We start from the raw sequence: 17,185 nt of genomic DNA, 5'->3' as shown, positions 1-17,185 counted from the left end.
AGTGAGCAGGCAAGAAGAGTTACTGACTGGAAGAGGGAAAGGAGGTGGGAGATGGTAGAGCCGAAGGGTCGTCAGCGATAGAAGACGGAAGGCAAGCTGCAATTTCACTCACACCTGACGTTGATGGCACAGGTTCTGGTTCCTTGCTGGATTCAATTCTATCTACCCTCTTAAAAAAAGGATCCAGTGATGTCTGGGTAGTAGCCCTTCTTTTCTCATCATAGATGACATGGTAGCACTAGATTGCATTCTGAATTGCTGCTGCACCCTTTGTGTACCATTCTGCATTCGGGTCCTGTGCCTCAAAGGCTAACAGTGCCTCCTCAAATAAAGAAAATCCCCTTGCCATTTCCTGCGCAACCACTTCTAGAGGATGCACACACGTGACAATATATGCCAGACACGTGAACTAACGTGATTGGGCATGCAAAAGCACGTTCGAATCTTTGAAAGTTTGCAACTTGAAGGTTCGTATGTGGGGGACTTACTGTATTGTCTATTTCTCCCTTTACATCTGTTAGTATTTGCTTACTATAAGTGCCTCAGTGTTGGGTGCATATATATTTATAACTGTTATATCTTTTTGATGAATCAACTGCTTTATCATTATATAATGACCTTATTTGTCTCTTGTTACCATTTTTGGCTTAAAGTCTATTTTGTCTGATACAAGTATAGCTACCCTTTCTCTTTTGGTTTCTATCTTGCATGGATATATTTTTTCATCCCTTCACTTTGAGCCTTCCTGTGTCCTTAAAGCTGAAGTGAACCTCTTGTAGGCAGCATATAGTCAGGTCTTATTTTTTTTAATACATCCAGCCACTCCATGTCTTTTGATTGGAGAGTTCAACCCATTTACATTTAGATTAATTATTGTAAGTAAGGCTTTACTAACGCTACCTTATGAATTGTTTTCTGGCTGTTTTGTAGTTCCCTTGTTCCTTTCTTCCTCTCTCTTGCTGTCTTCTGTTGTAAATTAGTTATTTTCCATAGTGGGTATGCTTTGATTCCCTTCTCTTTTTTTTTTTTTTTTGGCTGCACCATGTGGTTTGCAGGATCCCAGTTCCCTGACCAGGGATTTAACCCAGGCCACAGCAGTGAAAGCCAAGAATCCTAACCACTAGGCCACCAGGGAACTCGCCCCTCTCTTTATCTTTTGTGAATCTGCTGTGGGTTTTTGCTTTGTGGCTATCATGAGGCTTACATAAAGCATCTTATACATACAACAATCTACTTTACATTGATAACAATTTAACTTCGATTACCTACAAAAACTCTACCTTTTACTCCCCCTTTTATATTTTTGATGTCACAATTTACATCTTTTTATTTTGTGTATCCATTAAGAAATTATTGTAGCTATAGCTTTTTAAAAATACTTTTGTCCTTTAACTTTTATACTAAGGTTAAGTAGTTAACCTACCACTATATTACAGTATTAGAGTATTCTGAATGTAACTATATGCCAGATTTAACCAGTGTGGTATATATTTTCATATGTTTCATGATACTAATTATCATCCTTTCATTTCAGCTTGAAGAATTCCTTTCAGCATATCTTGTAAAGTAGGTATAGTGGTGAAGAACACCCTCAGCTTTTGTTTGTTAGGGAAACTGTCTCACCTTCACTTCTGAAGGGCAGTTTTTCTGGGTAAATTATTCTTGATTGGCAGTTTGTTTCTTTTAGTACTTTGGATATATCATTTCATTCTCTCCTGGTCTGTAAGGTCTGTGCTGAGAAATTTGCTCTTAGCATTATGGAGGTTTCTTTGTTATGTATTTCTCTATTGAATTCTTCACTTCACTCTGTATTCTTTAGCTCCAAAATTTGTTTGGTTCATTTTTATGTTTTCTATCTTTCTGTTGAACTTCTCATTTTGTTTTTCTGTTGTGTTCCTAATATTGTTAAATTATTTATCTGTGTTCTTTGTAGTTCTCTGAGCATCTTTAGAATAATTATTTTGAACACTTTGTTGGGCAATTCCTGCATCTCCATTTCTTTGGGGATCATTACTGATGGCTTACTGTATTCCTTCAGGAGAGTCGTGATTCCCTGATTCTTCATGATCCCTTGTAGCCTTGCATAGATGTCTCTACATTTAAATAACTAGTCACCTCTTCTGGGCTTCATGGACTGATCTCAGCAAGGAAAGACTTTCACCTGTGGTTTGGGACATGCTGGAATGTGCTGTGACCCTGGTTCTAGTGGAGGAAGGTACCAAGTGTGGGGACAATGTGGTGGCACTGGGTCCAGGGGCGCATGATGTCTCCTTGGCTCATGCTGCTGAGGTCCACGACATCAACAACTATGTAGTCCTTGGGAGCACTGTGGGGGTCTACAGTGGCTGTAAGGGCTGTTGGGGTCCTCAGTTATGCCCCTAGGTCCAGCAACTAGTGACCAGGCCAGACAATGATGGTGGCTAGAGCCAGTAGTGTACATACACTGGGCTATGGGGCCTGCTACAGGTGCCTGTGTGGTAGCTTGGATCAGCTGAAGACACATACACAGTGGTGGGGGCCAGGGTAGGCAGCAAGGGCTGGGCCAGTTGTGGGCTCACAGGCAGCTGTGGGGGGCCCTGGCTGTTGGTGTGCTCTCCTATGACTGCATCGTCTCCCTCTGTGTGTGCACTGCAGGGGAGGCCAGTAATGGGGGTCAGGCCAGGAGTATGCAGGTGCACAGCTGGAGGCCTTAATTGCAGGTATTGTGGTGCAGTGGTGCAAGACAGTGACAGAAGACAAGGCCTAATCCAAGCCCACAGGCAGTTATGGGGACTTTGGCTGTCAGCATGCTCTTAAGTGGCTGTATTGTCTTCCCCTGGGTGTGCACACTGCAATGGACACTGGTGACAGGTATCAGGCTAGTGGCGTGCAAATGCACACCTGGAGGGGCTATGTCAAGTACACACTAGGAAGTGGATGTCAGCTGTGGGGGTCTAGGCTGGCATCTAGCACTCATGTAGCCACAGAGGCCTGGGCTGGCCACCAGTACAGTTCCTGGGGTCTGGCATGGGTGAAGAAGGAGGTAGCAGGGAAGGATTCAGGTGGCTGGTGTCAGTAAATACAAATACCTGTGGGACAAAAGCTGGTGAAATCCCCAGGGGGTCTCTGGCAACTGTGCTGGTGTTAACATGTTTCTTCAGTGGCAAAATCTTCTGGATTTGTCTGCAGAGCAAGTCACAAGTCACTACAAACCATGATTGTTATTGGTAACTCCTGCTTTTCTTCCTTGTTTCTGTCTCTCTGTGTGTCAGCTTTGCCAGTCTCTGGGTGGGGTGAAACTGTAATGGGACCTTCATATGGTGCCCCAAAGGCTGGGGAAGCTGGTTGCTCACTCCATCCACTCTTCCTTTCCTGGCTAGGGGAGCTCTTTCTAGCTGGGAAGTTCTCTCTTGACCCTGAGCAGTGCTGGCTTGAGGAATGGGATAATGCAGGCAAAATGAAGCTTTCTTCCTTCTCTTCTCATGAGGTTATTCTCAGATTTTTGTTCCACTGTGTTGCTGAAGATTCTTAAGTGGACTCGAGAGCTCTCCAGAGTTGTTCTTATTCATGGAGAGCTGTCTAATTGCTGATCTCTACTGGGGGAGGGAGGGCAGGGTTTTCTCCATCACTGTTTTGGTAATATCACTCCTGCCTCCACTTCAGGGACTTTGTGACAAAGGCTCTGTACTTCCATATGTATATGCTTTTTCCTAGGGAAATAATTCATATTGTTCATCAGATTTTCAAAGAGGCTAGGGAAAAGGTTAAGAATAATTGCACCATATGACATATATAAAATATTTGTTACATGAATGCTTGCATTGGACTGTATTTCTTCTTGAAAGATTTCTTTTAATATGTACCATTTCTTCTTGAACAATATCTCCTTTAGAAACTCCTCAACTAACAAAGGTAAATGAGTAAACATTTTTTAAAAATTCTTTCCTTTCCCAGAGCTCCCTGCTACCCTTTTCTGGAATCTTTCATATTTGAGAGGCAAAGTACTCCTGAACGTCAGAGAAGCTACACAGACAAGTTGTGGCCCGAACACTTGGGAGCCATTTGTTCCTCCAAATATAAAGTTCTGTCTGTGGTGCAGCCAGAAACAACACAGCCATCCATGTCTTCAATTAGCACAGGGCCCGGCTCTCATGGGGACACTGCATCCCATTCTGCCTGGCTCTGTTCCTCAGGCTGCAACGCTGTTTCTTGGGCTGAGGAAGGCACTGGTGAGAGGTGGGGGAGGAGATGGCATAGCCTGAAAACTTGCAGTTGTGATCACCTAACTTTGAATTGATCTAGAATGAAGCCTTTTTTCCCTCCTAAGCTGCAAGTATTTGAAGTTCTCAGTGGCGTCTTTGGGGTGGGAAATTAGCATAACTTCCTTCTCTCACAGTCAGGTCTTCCACCCTCCCAGTGGGGTTTCTCTTTGAAATAAGAGTCATGTGTGTGGAAAGGATTCAGGAGCAAGGCTTGGAGGACCAAGAAGAAAAGCAACCGGCCTATTTCCCATCCAAAGAGTAACCAGATACAGCTGTAACTTTAGACTGAGGTGCTTGGGAAAATGATTTTTATTATTTATTATTTTTTAAGAAGCAAGTGTATATTGCTGAGGAAAGGGCCTAAAATGTGGCTGAGGAAATCTAGCCTTGATGATATAGTCCAATATACTATGTAAAATTTAACAAGCTAGTTGATTTTTTTTCTTAAGGAAAAAACTCTTAAAATTAATTGTTTTAAAAAGACAAAATGGGGCTTCCCTGGTGCAGGGTTGAGAGTCCGCCTAACGATGCAGGGGACACAGGTTCGTGCCCTGGTCCGGGAAGATCCCACGTGCCGCGGAGCGTCTGGGCCCGTGAGCCATGGCCGCTGAGCCTGCGCGTCCGGAGCCTGTGCTCTGCAACGGGAGAGGCCACAACAGTGAGAGGCCCGCGTACCGGCAAAAAAAAAAAAAGACAAAATGATTACATATCAATTTAGAAATACAAACCAGAGATTCTCAAACACCCAGAGGACACGATAGACTTACAGCCCATTCTTATTTCCTTCCATATTAGCTACATTCAAGTTTGAGCAGTTATTGAAGGAAGTTAAAATTCTCTTGTGTTTTGACTACCTGTGGGAGCTATAATAAGATCTCAGCTGAAGCAGGAAACATACAATAAATCCTCCTTTGATGGCTGAATTGAACATAGTTTATGGTATTTGCAATAGTCATGTAACTTTGTGGGGGAAACAAGTAAATTACATTGTAAGTTATGTATTGCTAAATAGCCTCTGCTGAATAATAACCTGTTTTGTATATTTGCCACCTCTTTGTAATAGTAGCTTGTGTCTGCACTGTAGCTAGCACGCAATCAGCTGTGATATTGAAATGAAAAGAGGCATTTGACACTGGGTTCGTGAAAGGTTATATGTAATGGCATTTCCCATGGGCAAATTAGACCAAGGACCTCCCTGGTAGCACAATGGTTAAGAATCTGCCTGCCAGTGCAGGGGACACAGGTTCGAGCCCTGGTCCGGGAAGATCCCACATGCCACAGAGCACCTAAGCCTGCGAGCCACAACTACTGAAGCCCCAGTGCCTAGAGCGCGTGCTCCGCAATAAGAGAAGCCACTGCAATGAGAAGCCCGCACACTGCAACGAAGAGTAGCCCCCGCTTGCCACAGCTAGAGAAAGCCCGCACGCAGCAACGAAGACCCGACCCAACGCGGCCAAAAATTAATTAATTAATTTTAAAAATTAGACCAAAAAAGATACACTACATTTTATTAGTTTGGAAAGAAAAAAGGTGACTTAAAAACTAGGAATTATGTCAAGCACATGGTTTATTGGCTCAATATATTTTTTCAAGGAGGCATTATTTATGAACCTGAATGATACCCACGCCCTTTCTTTTAGCCCATTGAAGAGAAGTTCAACATAGTTATTCTTTAATTACTGTCACCAGAAAACTAACCTTTAAAAAAGAAAGAAAAGGAGAAACAATTGTATTTTTTTGAGTCCAGTTCATTTGGAAAGCCTATGTTGGAGTCACCATATATGTGGGTTTGAACCAAACTTTTTGTTCAGGTAAGTCTGTGCACCTCAGATCCAAATTTGGTGGTGTTCCAGGATACCTGCAGCACCACTCCCATCTGACTTTGCATCTCCAACCTATAACCTCAGCAAGAATGGATGTAATTGAGATGAGACTTGTAAGGTGTATCCCTTACCTCGACACTGAGCAAGATTCCAGTTTAACTCCTTTGAATTCTTGAGGTGTCTGGGCTCCGTGTATGTCGAGTGTAAGGTTCCATAGTGGTAGTAGTAATCAGTCTCGCTGCAACCAGACTGTTTTTCTGAAGGAAAAGAGACATTTCTTCATACAAATAGAAGACTAATTCTGTCATAGGATGCATTCATCTGAAAAGGAATTGACGAGCAAGTGGAAATTCAGAATTTCAGTATCAAACGCATTGAAACCCAGATTCAACCTTTTAACAATCTGCATCTGTTTTCATTCATGGTTCTTGTTCTGAATATTGTGATTGTGGCTACAATTCTAGCAAGGCATGTTTGTGAGTCAGAGAACAGACTACAAAGTCCAGAAACTGCAGGACTATTAACTAAAGGGTTCAGATTTAAGTGAAATGCATTTCTCCTGAGTGTCGAAGAAGTGCTACCTCGTGGCTAGATACATTAGGAATAAATTAAGGAGGGCCCCATAAAAGAGGGGGGAAAACCTACAAACCACATTCAAGAAAATTAAAAAATAAAAAAGAATCTCCTTCCATGAGACCTTTACACTGAACCTTTTAGGATATATTCATTTCTACTCTATGTGCTATTTTCTGGAGTATACCATAGCTTAAATAATAATGCAAAAATGGATTCACTAATGATTCCTATATTTTACGTGTGCAACACCTAGGCCTCTGTCATCATCAGATTGAATCCCAATCTTCTATAGCTGAAAAATAACATTTCCATATTTATTTCTTTAATGCCTTCCTCTTAAGAGCTGGCGTTCTACAGAGAGGATATTATACTAGGACTGCTCGACTCTAAGGTGGTATTTCCTTGTGGAGGTAACCACATTTCCTCCTTTGTTATTAAACTGGGGAGGCAGTCTTAGATGGATAAAACAAGAAGAAATTGGATGCTAAAACAAACAATTTTCCCTGTACTCCCCAGCCATCAGTACTTAGGTTGACAGGTTAGCTACCATTTTGCTTGCCGTGTAAAGGTACAGTGTGGAATTAGGTTCATCTTCACTTCAAAAATCTGAAGATGTTTCCCAGATGAATTTAGAGTACATTAAGCAACCATTAAATGCCCTTGTATCATGTTTCAGATTATGGGAGGCTCACTGCCCTCAAATTTGTGTGAAAAGTCAGTAGCCTCAGGAGGTCCTAGGAGTTCAAAAGCTGTAAGTGCAAGTGTTCTCAACCCAAGGCCTGGGATGGTGGCTGTGACTTGGTTCCCATGTCACCAGGCCCTACAGCACAGATCAGCTCTGCCTGCCACAAAGCCTAAAGGGCATGAGACTACATTGATAGATTTGGGCTCGGAAAGTGTAAACACATAAAAATATGCATTTTTTTTTTCCTTGAGTATGATATAGTCTTTTTTTTTAGATGTTGGGGGTAGGAGTTTATTAATTTATTTTTGCTGTGTTGGGTCTTCCTTTCTGTGCGAGGGCTTTCTCTAGTTGTGGCAAGCGGGGGCCACTCTTCATCGCGGTGCGCGGGCCCTCTCACTATCGCGGCCTCTCGTTGCGGAGCACAGACTCCAGACGCGCAGGCTCAGTAGTTGTGGCTCACGGGCCTAGTTGCTCCGCGGCATGTGGGGTCCTCCCAGACCAGGGCTCGAACCCGTGTCCCCTGCATTAGCAGGCAGATTCTCAACCACTGTGCCACCAGGGAAGCCCTGATATAGTCTTTTAATTGATTTTTTCTTCTAGTGTCATCCACTTAAATAATTTTTCCATGTTATAAAGTAATACTTGTTTATTGAAGGAAACATATATTTACTGAAGAAAATACATGTTTATTCAGGAAAAATACAGACAAGGAAAAAACACAAATGTTAAATCACCCCAAATCCCATCTTTGTTAACATTTTATCTAGATACAGGTATAAAGATATCTATAGAGATTGAGATTGACATACATACACTATTGATACTATGTATAAAAGAGAAAACTAATGAGTTATAAAGGTATATACTTTGAACCTCATGGTAATAAATACCAGTTCTTGTAAATCTTGAAAAAAGAAATCATTCTTTGAAAAACAATCAAAACAAAAAAAGATGTATATCTAGATATATCTATAAATATAGATATGTATACATACATACATATATATATATTCTAGAGCTATATGCATTTCTATATTTATATCTACATCTACCCCGTACATCTATCTATTGATCTATTGATCTACTTATCTATTTCAGCATCTATATCTATATACACTTACTTGAGATCATACAGTACCCACTGTTTGATAACTTTTTAAAACTTAACATATATCATATGTATTTTTCCATGTCATTTTCTTCTACTACAGTATAGTCTACTAAATCATTTTTAATGTTTTAATGCATCGTATTCCATGTACCATACTTTTACCAGTCCCCTATTGTTTATTAAGATACATTTGCAGAAGTAGAATTATGAGCCAAAATTGTAAGGCTTCTGCTATTCAACAACACTGTCTTCCAGATGGTCTGTTCCTGTTTCTACTTCCACCTGCAGGGTTTGAGAGGGCCTGCTTCCCTGCCTCATTACCAAACATTACTTTAAACTCTTATAGGGTATTCTTTATCTGAACAGCTCAAAGTTTCACGCAGACATCCACTTAACAATTTATTCTCTCCTAGGCAGGGGAGTGAAAAGGGTTGTTATACTTGGTTTAGTGAAAAACATTCAATATTTGGCTGAAGTAGGAAACTAAGATTAGGTCAAGCAAAGACCAAGAACAGACTCCTGGTCAGCAGAGTTCCCAGTTATATTTCTTTTTTTTAGCTATATTGCCAGAATTTCATTTAACTATATATTCAAAGAACTGTTATTTTAGTTGAGTGGCACGGTTCGTTTTTTAATAGTAATAAATTTTTTTCAGTTCAGAGTTTCAAAATGAATTCTAATATGTGAGAGTTTAATTCAGGGCAACTTCAGGACAAAATAGGTTTTAAAGAGATCTGTAAAAGGGAGATCAGCTCTGCTTTGTGACCACCTAGAGGGGTGGGATAGGGAGGGTGGGAGGGAGGAGCAGGAGGGAGGGATATGGGGACATACGTACACATATAGCTGATTCACTTTCTTATACAGCAGCAACTAACACAACATTGTAAAGCAATTATACTCCAATAAAAATGTAAAAATAAATAATAAAATGTGTTTAGAGTTCCTAAAGAACAAAAGAGACTTGTAAAAAGAAACTAAAATAAATTCCTGGATTTCAAAATATCCTTTAAATAGAATTGGTGAGTAAAATATAAATTTAAAAAATAGATTAAATTTTCTGACAACACTCATTGACTTAAGAAAATTATACTGGTTGGAAAATACATTTTGCTAAACACAAAATATTTGAAAAAGAAGTTTTTGCAAAGTCTACAATATGTCAGAATATATTCCATCCTAGTTTTTGTTGCATTTTCAAATATTAACCTATGGTATTTAAGAGCATCTTCACAAACTAAGAGGAACTAGCTCTAAGGGGCTGCTATATAAAACGTGTAATACCAATGCTGCATACTTAAGGATAGATGTACTCTAGGAGTTACTGTAAAATGGGATAATCTGCATCGGATTCATGTAGCATATCAACGAAAACACATGAAAATGCAATTTGGGAAGAAAGTACTTAATGATAGAAGTAGACACGGTCTGGGTAGAGGTAGGTGTCCCAAGACTCTACTGCCCCTGTGTAGCATGTGCCATTTTCACATATGCACCTACCTCTTCACTTTGTCTTCTTTCACACTCATCTCTGACTTCCTTCTTTTATTTCCCCTTTTCTATATATTTCAATCTTTTCTTGCTCTTTTATCTTCTCCTTTTATTTTAGGTTATCAAGGTTTCCATAGCCTTGTCCAGTGAAGGAAAAAGAGGGAAACTGCTTCTAATTGTGATTCTTTATATTGACTCCCTTTATCTCCAATGGAACATCCCTGCGTGTTTCTCTAATATAAAACAGGTAAACATATAATGGAATGGAACCTTAGTACCATTTAGCCTGCGGCATCATCCTTCAGCTGTAGGTGGTAAAAAGAGAATACTGTCCTGGAATTGGTGATATTAAATGGATTGGGTCAGGGGTCTGAAAGCCCTGGGTTCAAATCCAAATCTACTACTCACCAGCTCTTTGCTATTGGACTGACCTAAAAACTCACAGTGTCTTAGGATTAAATGAGATAATGTAGCTCCAGCATTTAGCACAAGCTTGGCCTACAGAAAAACATTTTTTAGGAGGTGAGATAAACAATCATTTGGGACTCTCATTAAGTATGTTGGCTCCACTAGGTGTTACTGGGGGTTACTTTGCCGTCTTAAGTGTTGAATACCATTCCACTAACTGCAGAAAATCCAGTGTTTTCCCAACAAATAACTATGAGTTCCTGAGGAGTTTATGGTCATGGTCACCTATGGCTCCCGTCTCCTGCTTCTGCCAAATTATTTGTTAAGGGACTGTCTCACCATGCCATGAATGTGTCCATGTTTTGTGCCACTTTGACCCCGACCTGTCACCCAGTGATTTTATTTTGCATACATACACAAAAAGTACTCACAAAAGATTTATTTGTATGTAGAAAACTTGACTGAAGTTTCAGGTAGAGGAATTTATTTTACAGACATGTTAACTTACAAATTAAATATTGGTTATTCTTGATTTTGAAAGTACCTTGGCCATTTTTTAAAAGTGGGCTCTAGTTTCTATAAAATAATGATAAATAGCAATACCTAAGTCATAGGATTGTTGTGAGGGTTGAATAGTGTAAACCATGAAAAACACTTAGAACAATGCCTGGCATGAGTGGTTAGCCATTCCTTCTACTCTTACTATCATTATCGCTCTTATTGTTATCTGCCCTGCCGCTATGTGGCCTGGCGCTCCTCTCCCTTCTTTATCTCTTCTATTTCTTCTGCCACCCACATTTCTGTTTGTTGTCTTGGAGGCTGCTGACCTTTAGCTCTGGCATTCATTTATGAAAACATTTCCTAAACTGAGATAGTTTCCTTTCTAAGGAGAATTCTGCTGCTAGCTGTTAAGATAAAACGTGTTGGCAGCTTTTTCCCCTACTGCTTATATATTTTAAGCATATAAATTTATTTAGGAAGGTAGGTTCCAGATGTATCTTATACTGAGATCAGATTAATCCCTGTTTCTTTAAACAATTTATACCTACTAACTACCCGGTTTATTTATTGACCCAATAGTGTTTCTCATCTTTGTACAAGGCTGTATAGTCTTTGATGGCAAGATTGTGTCTGACACATTTTGATTTGACCCAGAGACTTTCATGTAGTGGATGTAATAATAACTGATCGAGTCCTTTCTCCACCATCGTGGTATGTGCAGTTGACTCCTTGCCTTGTCATGTCTTCTACAAGACCTTCAGGATCAGGTGATTTCTGGCTAAGAAACAAAAGCAGAGTCATTTCATTCCCCAAAGACTTCAAATGAAAATTCACAATACAGTCAGGTACAGCTACAAGAGGAGACACTGGTGAGGAACCAGGCTGTGTCTATAAGGAATCGCACATCCGAGGCTCACATTTATACTGTATAAAGGTCACTAGCATTTTACCCTATCAAGCTGAAAAATTGCCACTACTGGTCCAGTTGGACATATTTTATTGGGAAAATTTTTTTTCTCTATGCTTCTGCATTAATAGGTTGGTTCAGCAATAAATATGTGAGACCTTTTTTTTAAAAAGCAATAGCTGATTGAATAGATGGAACAATATTGAGTATATTCAATTCCAAGGAAGAAAAGTTATTTATTTATTTATTTATTTTTTATTTTTGGCTGCACTGGGTCTCCGTTGTGGTGCGTGGGCTTCTCATTGCGGTGGCTTCTCTTGTTGTGGTGCGTGGGCTTCAGTAGTTGTGGCACACGAGCTCAGTAGTTGTGGTTCGCAGGCTCAGTGGTTTTGGCCCACGGGCCCAGTTGCTCCACGGCACGTGGGATCCTCCCAGACCGGGGCACGAACCCGTGTCCCCTGCATCGGCAGGCGGACTCTCAACCACTGTGCCACCAGGGAAGCCCTGGCAGGAGGATTCTTAACCGCGCCACCAGAGAAGCTCAAGAAAAGTATTTTTAAAAAGAGCCAGCGATTTTTTTTCTTTTTTTTTTTTTTTTTTGCTGCGTTGGGTCTTTGTTGCTGCACACGGGCTTTCTCTAGTTGTGGCGAGCGGGGGCTACTCTTCTTTGCAGTGTGCAGGTTTCTTATTGCTGTGGCTTCTCTTGCTGTGGGGCATGGACTGTAGGTGCTTGGGCTTCAGTAGTTGTGGCATGCAGGCTCAGTAGTTGTGGCTCGCGGGCTCTAGAGCGTAGGCTCTGTAGTTACACACGGGCTTCGTTGCTCCGCGGCACTTGCGATCTTCCCAGACCAGGGCTCGAACCCGTGTTCCGTGCGGATTCTTAACAACTGTGCCACCAGGGAAGCCCCCAGCAATTTTTTTTAAGGTAGCTTGGAGAGTTTTAATTGAATCCTTCTCTCACAGAAGGAGCGGAAGAGGTGAAGATGATTATGCAGAGAGACCACCAGTCTGCCCCAGCTGAGCCCACCCGCAGAGGGCATTCTGTGAATGCCTCACTGCGGCTCAGCTCCCAGCAGTATAGGTGCTAAAGAGACCTGTGTGGGAACAAGTGGTCTACAAGGTTTGCAGTGTGTGTGCACATGTCTGGTTGTGTGAGTCTGTATGGATGGGTGTATCTGTATGCAGGGGGCAGCAGCAGGCGGCCAGAGGGGTGTTGAGGAGGCGGGGTGGCGGTGCTGCTCTTTTCATCCTTGTGTCCAGCTGAGCCATTTTTGGACAGCTTTGGATGCCTTTGGCATTTTAAAAATCTTGTAAGTACCCTACCAACCTCGGACCTAACACAGCTTAGGACATTTTATATGAAAGAGGACATTTACATAATTCTTAGAACTCAAAGATTAATCTTTATCTTCTGCAAAACCCAGGGATTTGACACCTATTCTGCTTTTCCTGATGTTGCCCGAGATATTGCTGTATTTCACCTTCCTTGAAAGGAAGGAGGAAAATGAATGATATTTATTAACTTAATAAACTGTAATCTCTTATTGTTTATTGAAGACCAACATCTCTAGGATGCAAGGGCAGCCCCACCCGCTGCCACCTACACCCTACCTGGGCAGAGCTCATCAGCTCAGTTATTTACACTAGAGCTGAAAAAGTCTGTTCCAGTTAGAACTGGCTGGAAAAAAAGTAGAATGAGGGGCGAGTTATTAGTGTGGTGTTTAGTAAGGTAGAGTAAAAAACAGCACTGATGAGGAGGAAAGTCAAGGAGAAAACATGGAAAGAAGGGAAGAAGGGAGGAAAGGAGACAAGGAGGAAAACAAGGAAGAAGGAAGGGAAAGAGGTATGTTGTGGAGGGATTCTAGGGCCTGCTATGAATTTACTCAGTTTTCACTGTGGAGAGAGTAGGTCTGGGAATGGAAGGGGATCAGATATCTGCTTACTTTCTTTTTTTTTTTTTTGGTTGAGGTATAATTGACATATAACGTTATATTAGTTTCAGGTGTACAACATAATAATTTGATATTTGTATATATTACAAAATGGTCACCACAGTGTCTAGTTAACATCTGTCACCATAGTCAAGATTTTTTTTCTTGTGATGAGAACTTTGTTTTATCAGCTTTCAAATATGCAACACAGTATCATTAACTATAGTACCATGCGGTACACTACAGCCCCATGATTTACTCATTTTGTAACTGAAAGTTTGTGCCTTTTGCCAGACACTTTCTAATTATGGCATTGCTTCACTGGATTCTGAGGGCCACGGAGCCAGCTGTTATGTCTGATCTGTTCATCACTGTAAACTCAGGACCTAGAACAGTGCCTAGAATTGAGCAGATACTTCATAAATATTTGTCAAATGAACAAACTCATTATTTTCCTAAAGACAGATCACTTTCTCTTTGTTTCCCATATTTAAAATAAACAGTTATTTTCATCCAGCATGCTAACTTGTGACTAAAAGGTCCACAGCAAGGGCTGAGCTGACCTAAGTTTTCAGGAATCCCAAACCAGGGAGGGTAGCTGGGACCAGCCTGGGCTCCACCTAGAGGGGACACAGATCACAGACCCATTTACCCTTTCCAGTCCAGGAGAAAGAAACAGCAGAAAGTCTTAGAGTGAGAATTTCCAATTTAGTTGTTCCCTTTGTAGAAATCATGAAGGTGGCCTCCTTAGCCACAAAGGGTACCATTGGGTGAGCTGACTCATCCAAAGCCAGAAATCGCCTCATTGACAAGCATTGGAACTGTTATTACATGGAAAAAACCTGTTGTTAGTTCCCTAAGCTTCTATAGAGATAATAAGCTCTTACACAGATAAGGATGAGCAATTATTAATTACCTATTTCCTTTGATGAGAAAATACAAGTAATGAGTTCAGAATGGGGAAGGTGGGGGAAATGTCCAGGTTATATGTAGGAAGAGCAGGTACCGTTAAAAGAGAGATGCTTGGATAGGTAATGTGCCCACCTGACAAAGGGGTGGGGAATTTTTAGGATGGGGAGAGATGCTTTTACAGATAATACTAATACTAATACTACTAATAATAGTAACAACAGCTAACACTGATCAGGCCAGGCACTGTTCTAATTGTTTACACATATTATCTCATTTAATCCTCACAGCAACCTCATGAGGTCCAGTACTGTTATCATTCCACTTGACAGAGGTGGAACTGAGGCTGAGAAGGGTTGAGACACTTGCTCAAGATTACACAGAGAGTTGGTGGCCTCCTCTAATGATGGATGGGGGAAATAGCCAATTTGGTAATCTCCAACCCCAGAAAAATTAAAATGAAGGGCTAAAATCTTAGGGGCTTCTGCTTCTATTCCAGAAGTAAGTTGGCAAGCATAAACCTGGGAGCACGACTCTTGGCAGTTGCCAACTTTGTAACTTCTTATGTTGGCTGTCTTTGTCATTCCTCTCATTCCCTGTCAAAATTCATTTTACAATTTTAAGTGAAATGAACTGGAGTGCTTATACCTGGGAACAGTAAGGAAAATTGAGCATGGGACCAAGAGACAGGTCAGGGATGGTGGCTGGGTCCCTGGAGTCTGTTGGAAAAAGGAAACCACAGGCACAGGCACGTAAAGAGTCCTTGGAGATGAGCAGATAATTCCAGGATATGCAGACTATGTAAATCTTGGAAGCCGACTCAGACATCATTGAGAGAGGTTGTGGAATATTCTTTTCTGAAGGTGTTTAGATTTGGGGCTTGTTTTCGAGATCTGTTTTTATATTATCACTAAAAAGGAGACATGGTCTCCTGTGTCCTGGCCACAGCATCTGAAATGTTCTCTGTCCCCCACCCATGCCAACAAATCAGACCTAGGAGGCTGCTTCCCCTAGACTCACTTCTGAAGCATTGTTAAGAGTGCTTGCAGAACTGTGGAAACAAATCATTTTTTTATTAAAACTTTTATTTGAAAAATGATGGGAATACAACATAAACACCACTTATCCCGTCTTTTTTTATCATCATGGCATAAAGTAAGTGGCTAAATTCCTCCTCCCTCTGCTTACACACACATTTAATTCTGCTCTCCAGGGGAAAGTATACCTTGCTTATCCTTTCCAACTTGTTTCTTCAGAGACATGGATGTTTTTTGTAGACATTATCTTATTTTACCCTAAAATGCCTTTTGATGTCGAATGAGAAGGAACTATTATGCCCATTTTACAGATCAGGATACTGAGGGTCAGAGAAGTTCAGTGACTTACACAAGGTCAAAATATTAGTGTGAGATGGAACTAGGACTCAAACCAATTGTGCCTTGCTAGTCTTCATATTAGGTGAGGTTGTCATAATGAATAACTTCTCAGTGTTGCTGTTCCTTCCTATAACCATCAGTAAAGACTATTCTTCACAGTCACTCATTCATTAATTCATGCAACAATTTTTTTTTTTTTTTTTTTTTTTTTGCGGTACGCGGGCCTCTCACTGTTGTGGCCTCTCCCGTTGCGGAGCACAGGCTCCGGATGCATAGGCCCAGCGGCCATGGCTCACGGGCCCAGCCGCTCCGCGGCATGTGGGATCCTCCCGGACCGGGGCACGAACCTGTGTCCCCTGCATTGGCAGGCGGACTCTCAACCACTGTGCCACCAGGGAAGCCTCAAACTGTTCTTTTTGATGCAGTCATTCACAGGGCTGAGATTGCCCATATGCTCACCCTGAAAGTTAATGGCCTACAGAAAAACCTAGTGCTAACCTGATTTAGTTTTATAATTTTATTCCAATAACAAGGGATGTTTTCCACTGAGTGGGAAAGATGCATAAGGCATTTATTTGGTGGGATAGGTGGTTTCAAGACTTTTCTAGTCAGAGCAATTTTGTTCCATGATTAAAAACATCAGATTTTCTTCTGAAAGCCTTCTTTTGGAAAGACCACGTTGAACTTCAGAATGTATTTTAAGTGCTGTATTTGCTCTAATAAAAAAAGATAAACACTGTGACCATTTCATAAATTTCAATGTTCACTTTATGTCTTTGCCACCCAACAAAGACAAAAGGGAATAAATGAGCTCCAGAACTTTTGGCATAGTTCATCTAAAATGTTTTTTGTTTGCTTTCTTAAAACTCAGGGCCATAACTCCTATATTGTCCATTTAGGAGTGGGTAAATGGAGCGACCCTGACTTTGGCAAAAGCTCATTCTTTTCTTTTTTTTAAATTGAGATTTCTGGAACATTTTCAAAACGTTACACTAAGGAAACTTTAAATGGTAGCAATAAGGTTTTGTTTAAGCTTGGCCATTTGACAATTTCTGTTTGTCTGAAACAGACTGCCTAACATGCATCTACCATCAAATACACAAAGTAAGTTAAATTTGTAGTTCAATACACCGTCTTGAAACAAAATGGCAGTCTAGGAGAATTTTCAAGTCAATGTAACATTTTATGGGTTTCTAGAAAATGTTTAATGTAAATGAGTTATTATAGAG

At 40.9% G+C, this 17,185-nt stretch overlaps 1 protein-coding gene across 1 annotated transcript; it reads left to right on the top strand.

Annotated features, from left to right (window-relative positions):
* Positions 1–2,175: 2,175 nt before the first annotated feature.
* Positions 2,176–6,588, top strand: CUZD1 (CUB and zona pellucida like domains 1; the record flags this gene model as incomplete). The annotated part of the gene is given in 13 exon segments (XM_082841579.1): positions 2,176–2,328; positions 5,951–6,017; positions 6,020–6,041; positions 6,043–6,114; positions 6,116–6,164; positions 6,168–6,203; positions 6,207–6,271; positions 6,273–6,323; positions 6,325–6,352; positions 6,356–6,397; positions 6,401–6,438; positions 6,440–6,536; positions 6,538–6,588. Coding segments are annotated over 13 exon segments (771 nt in total).
* Positions 6,589–17,185: the final 10,597 nt, after the last annotated feature.

This window comes from Leucopleurus acutus, assembly GCF_964270905.1.
Source record: "Leucopleurus acutus genome assembly, chromosome: 6".
Taxonomy (NCBI): Eukaryota; Metazoa; Chordata; class Mammalia; order Artiodactyla; family Delphinidae; genus Leucopleurus; species Leucopleurus acutus.
The sequence above is the reverse complement of the archived record's forward strand: the minus strand, read 5'-3'. Positions and strand labels throughout refer to the sequence as shown.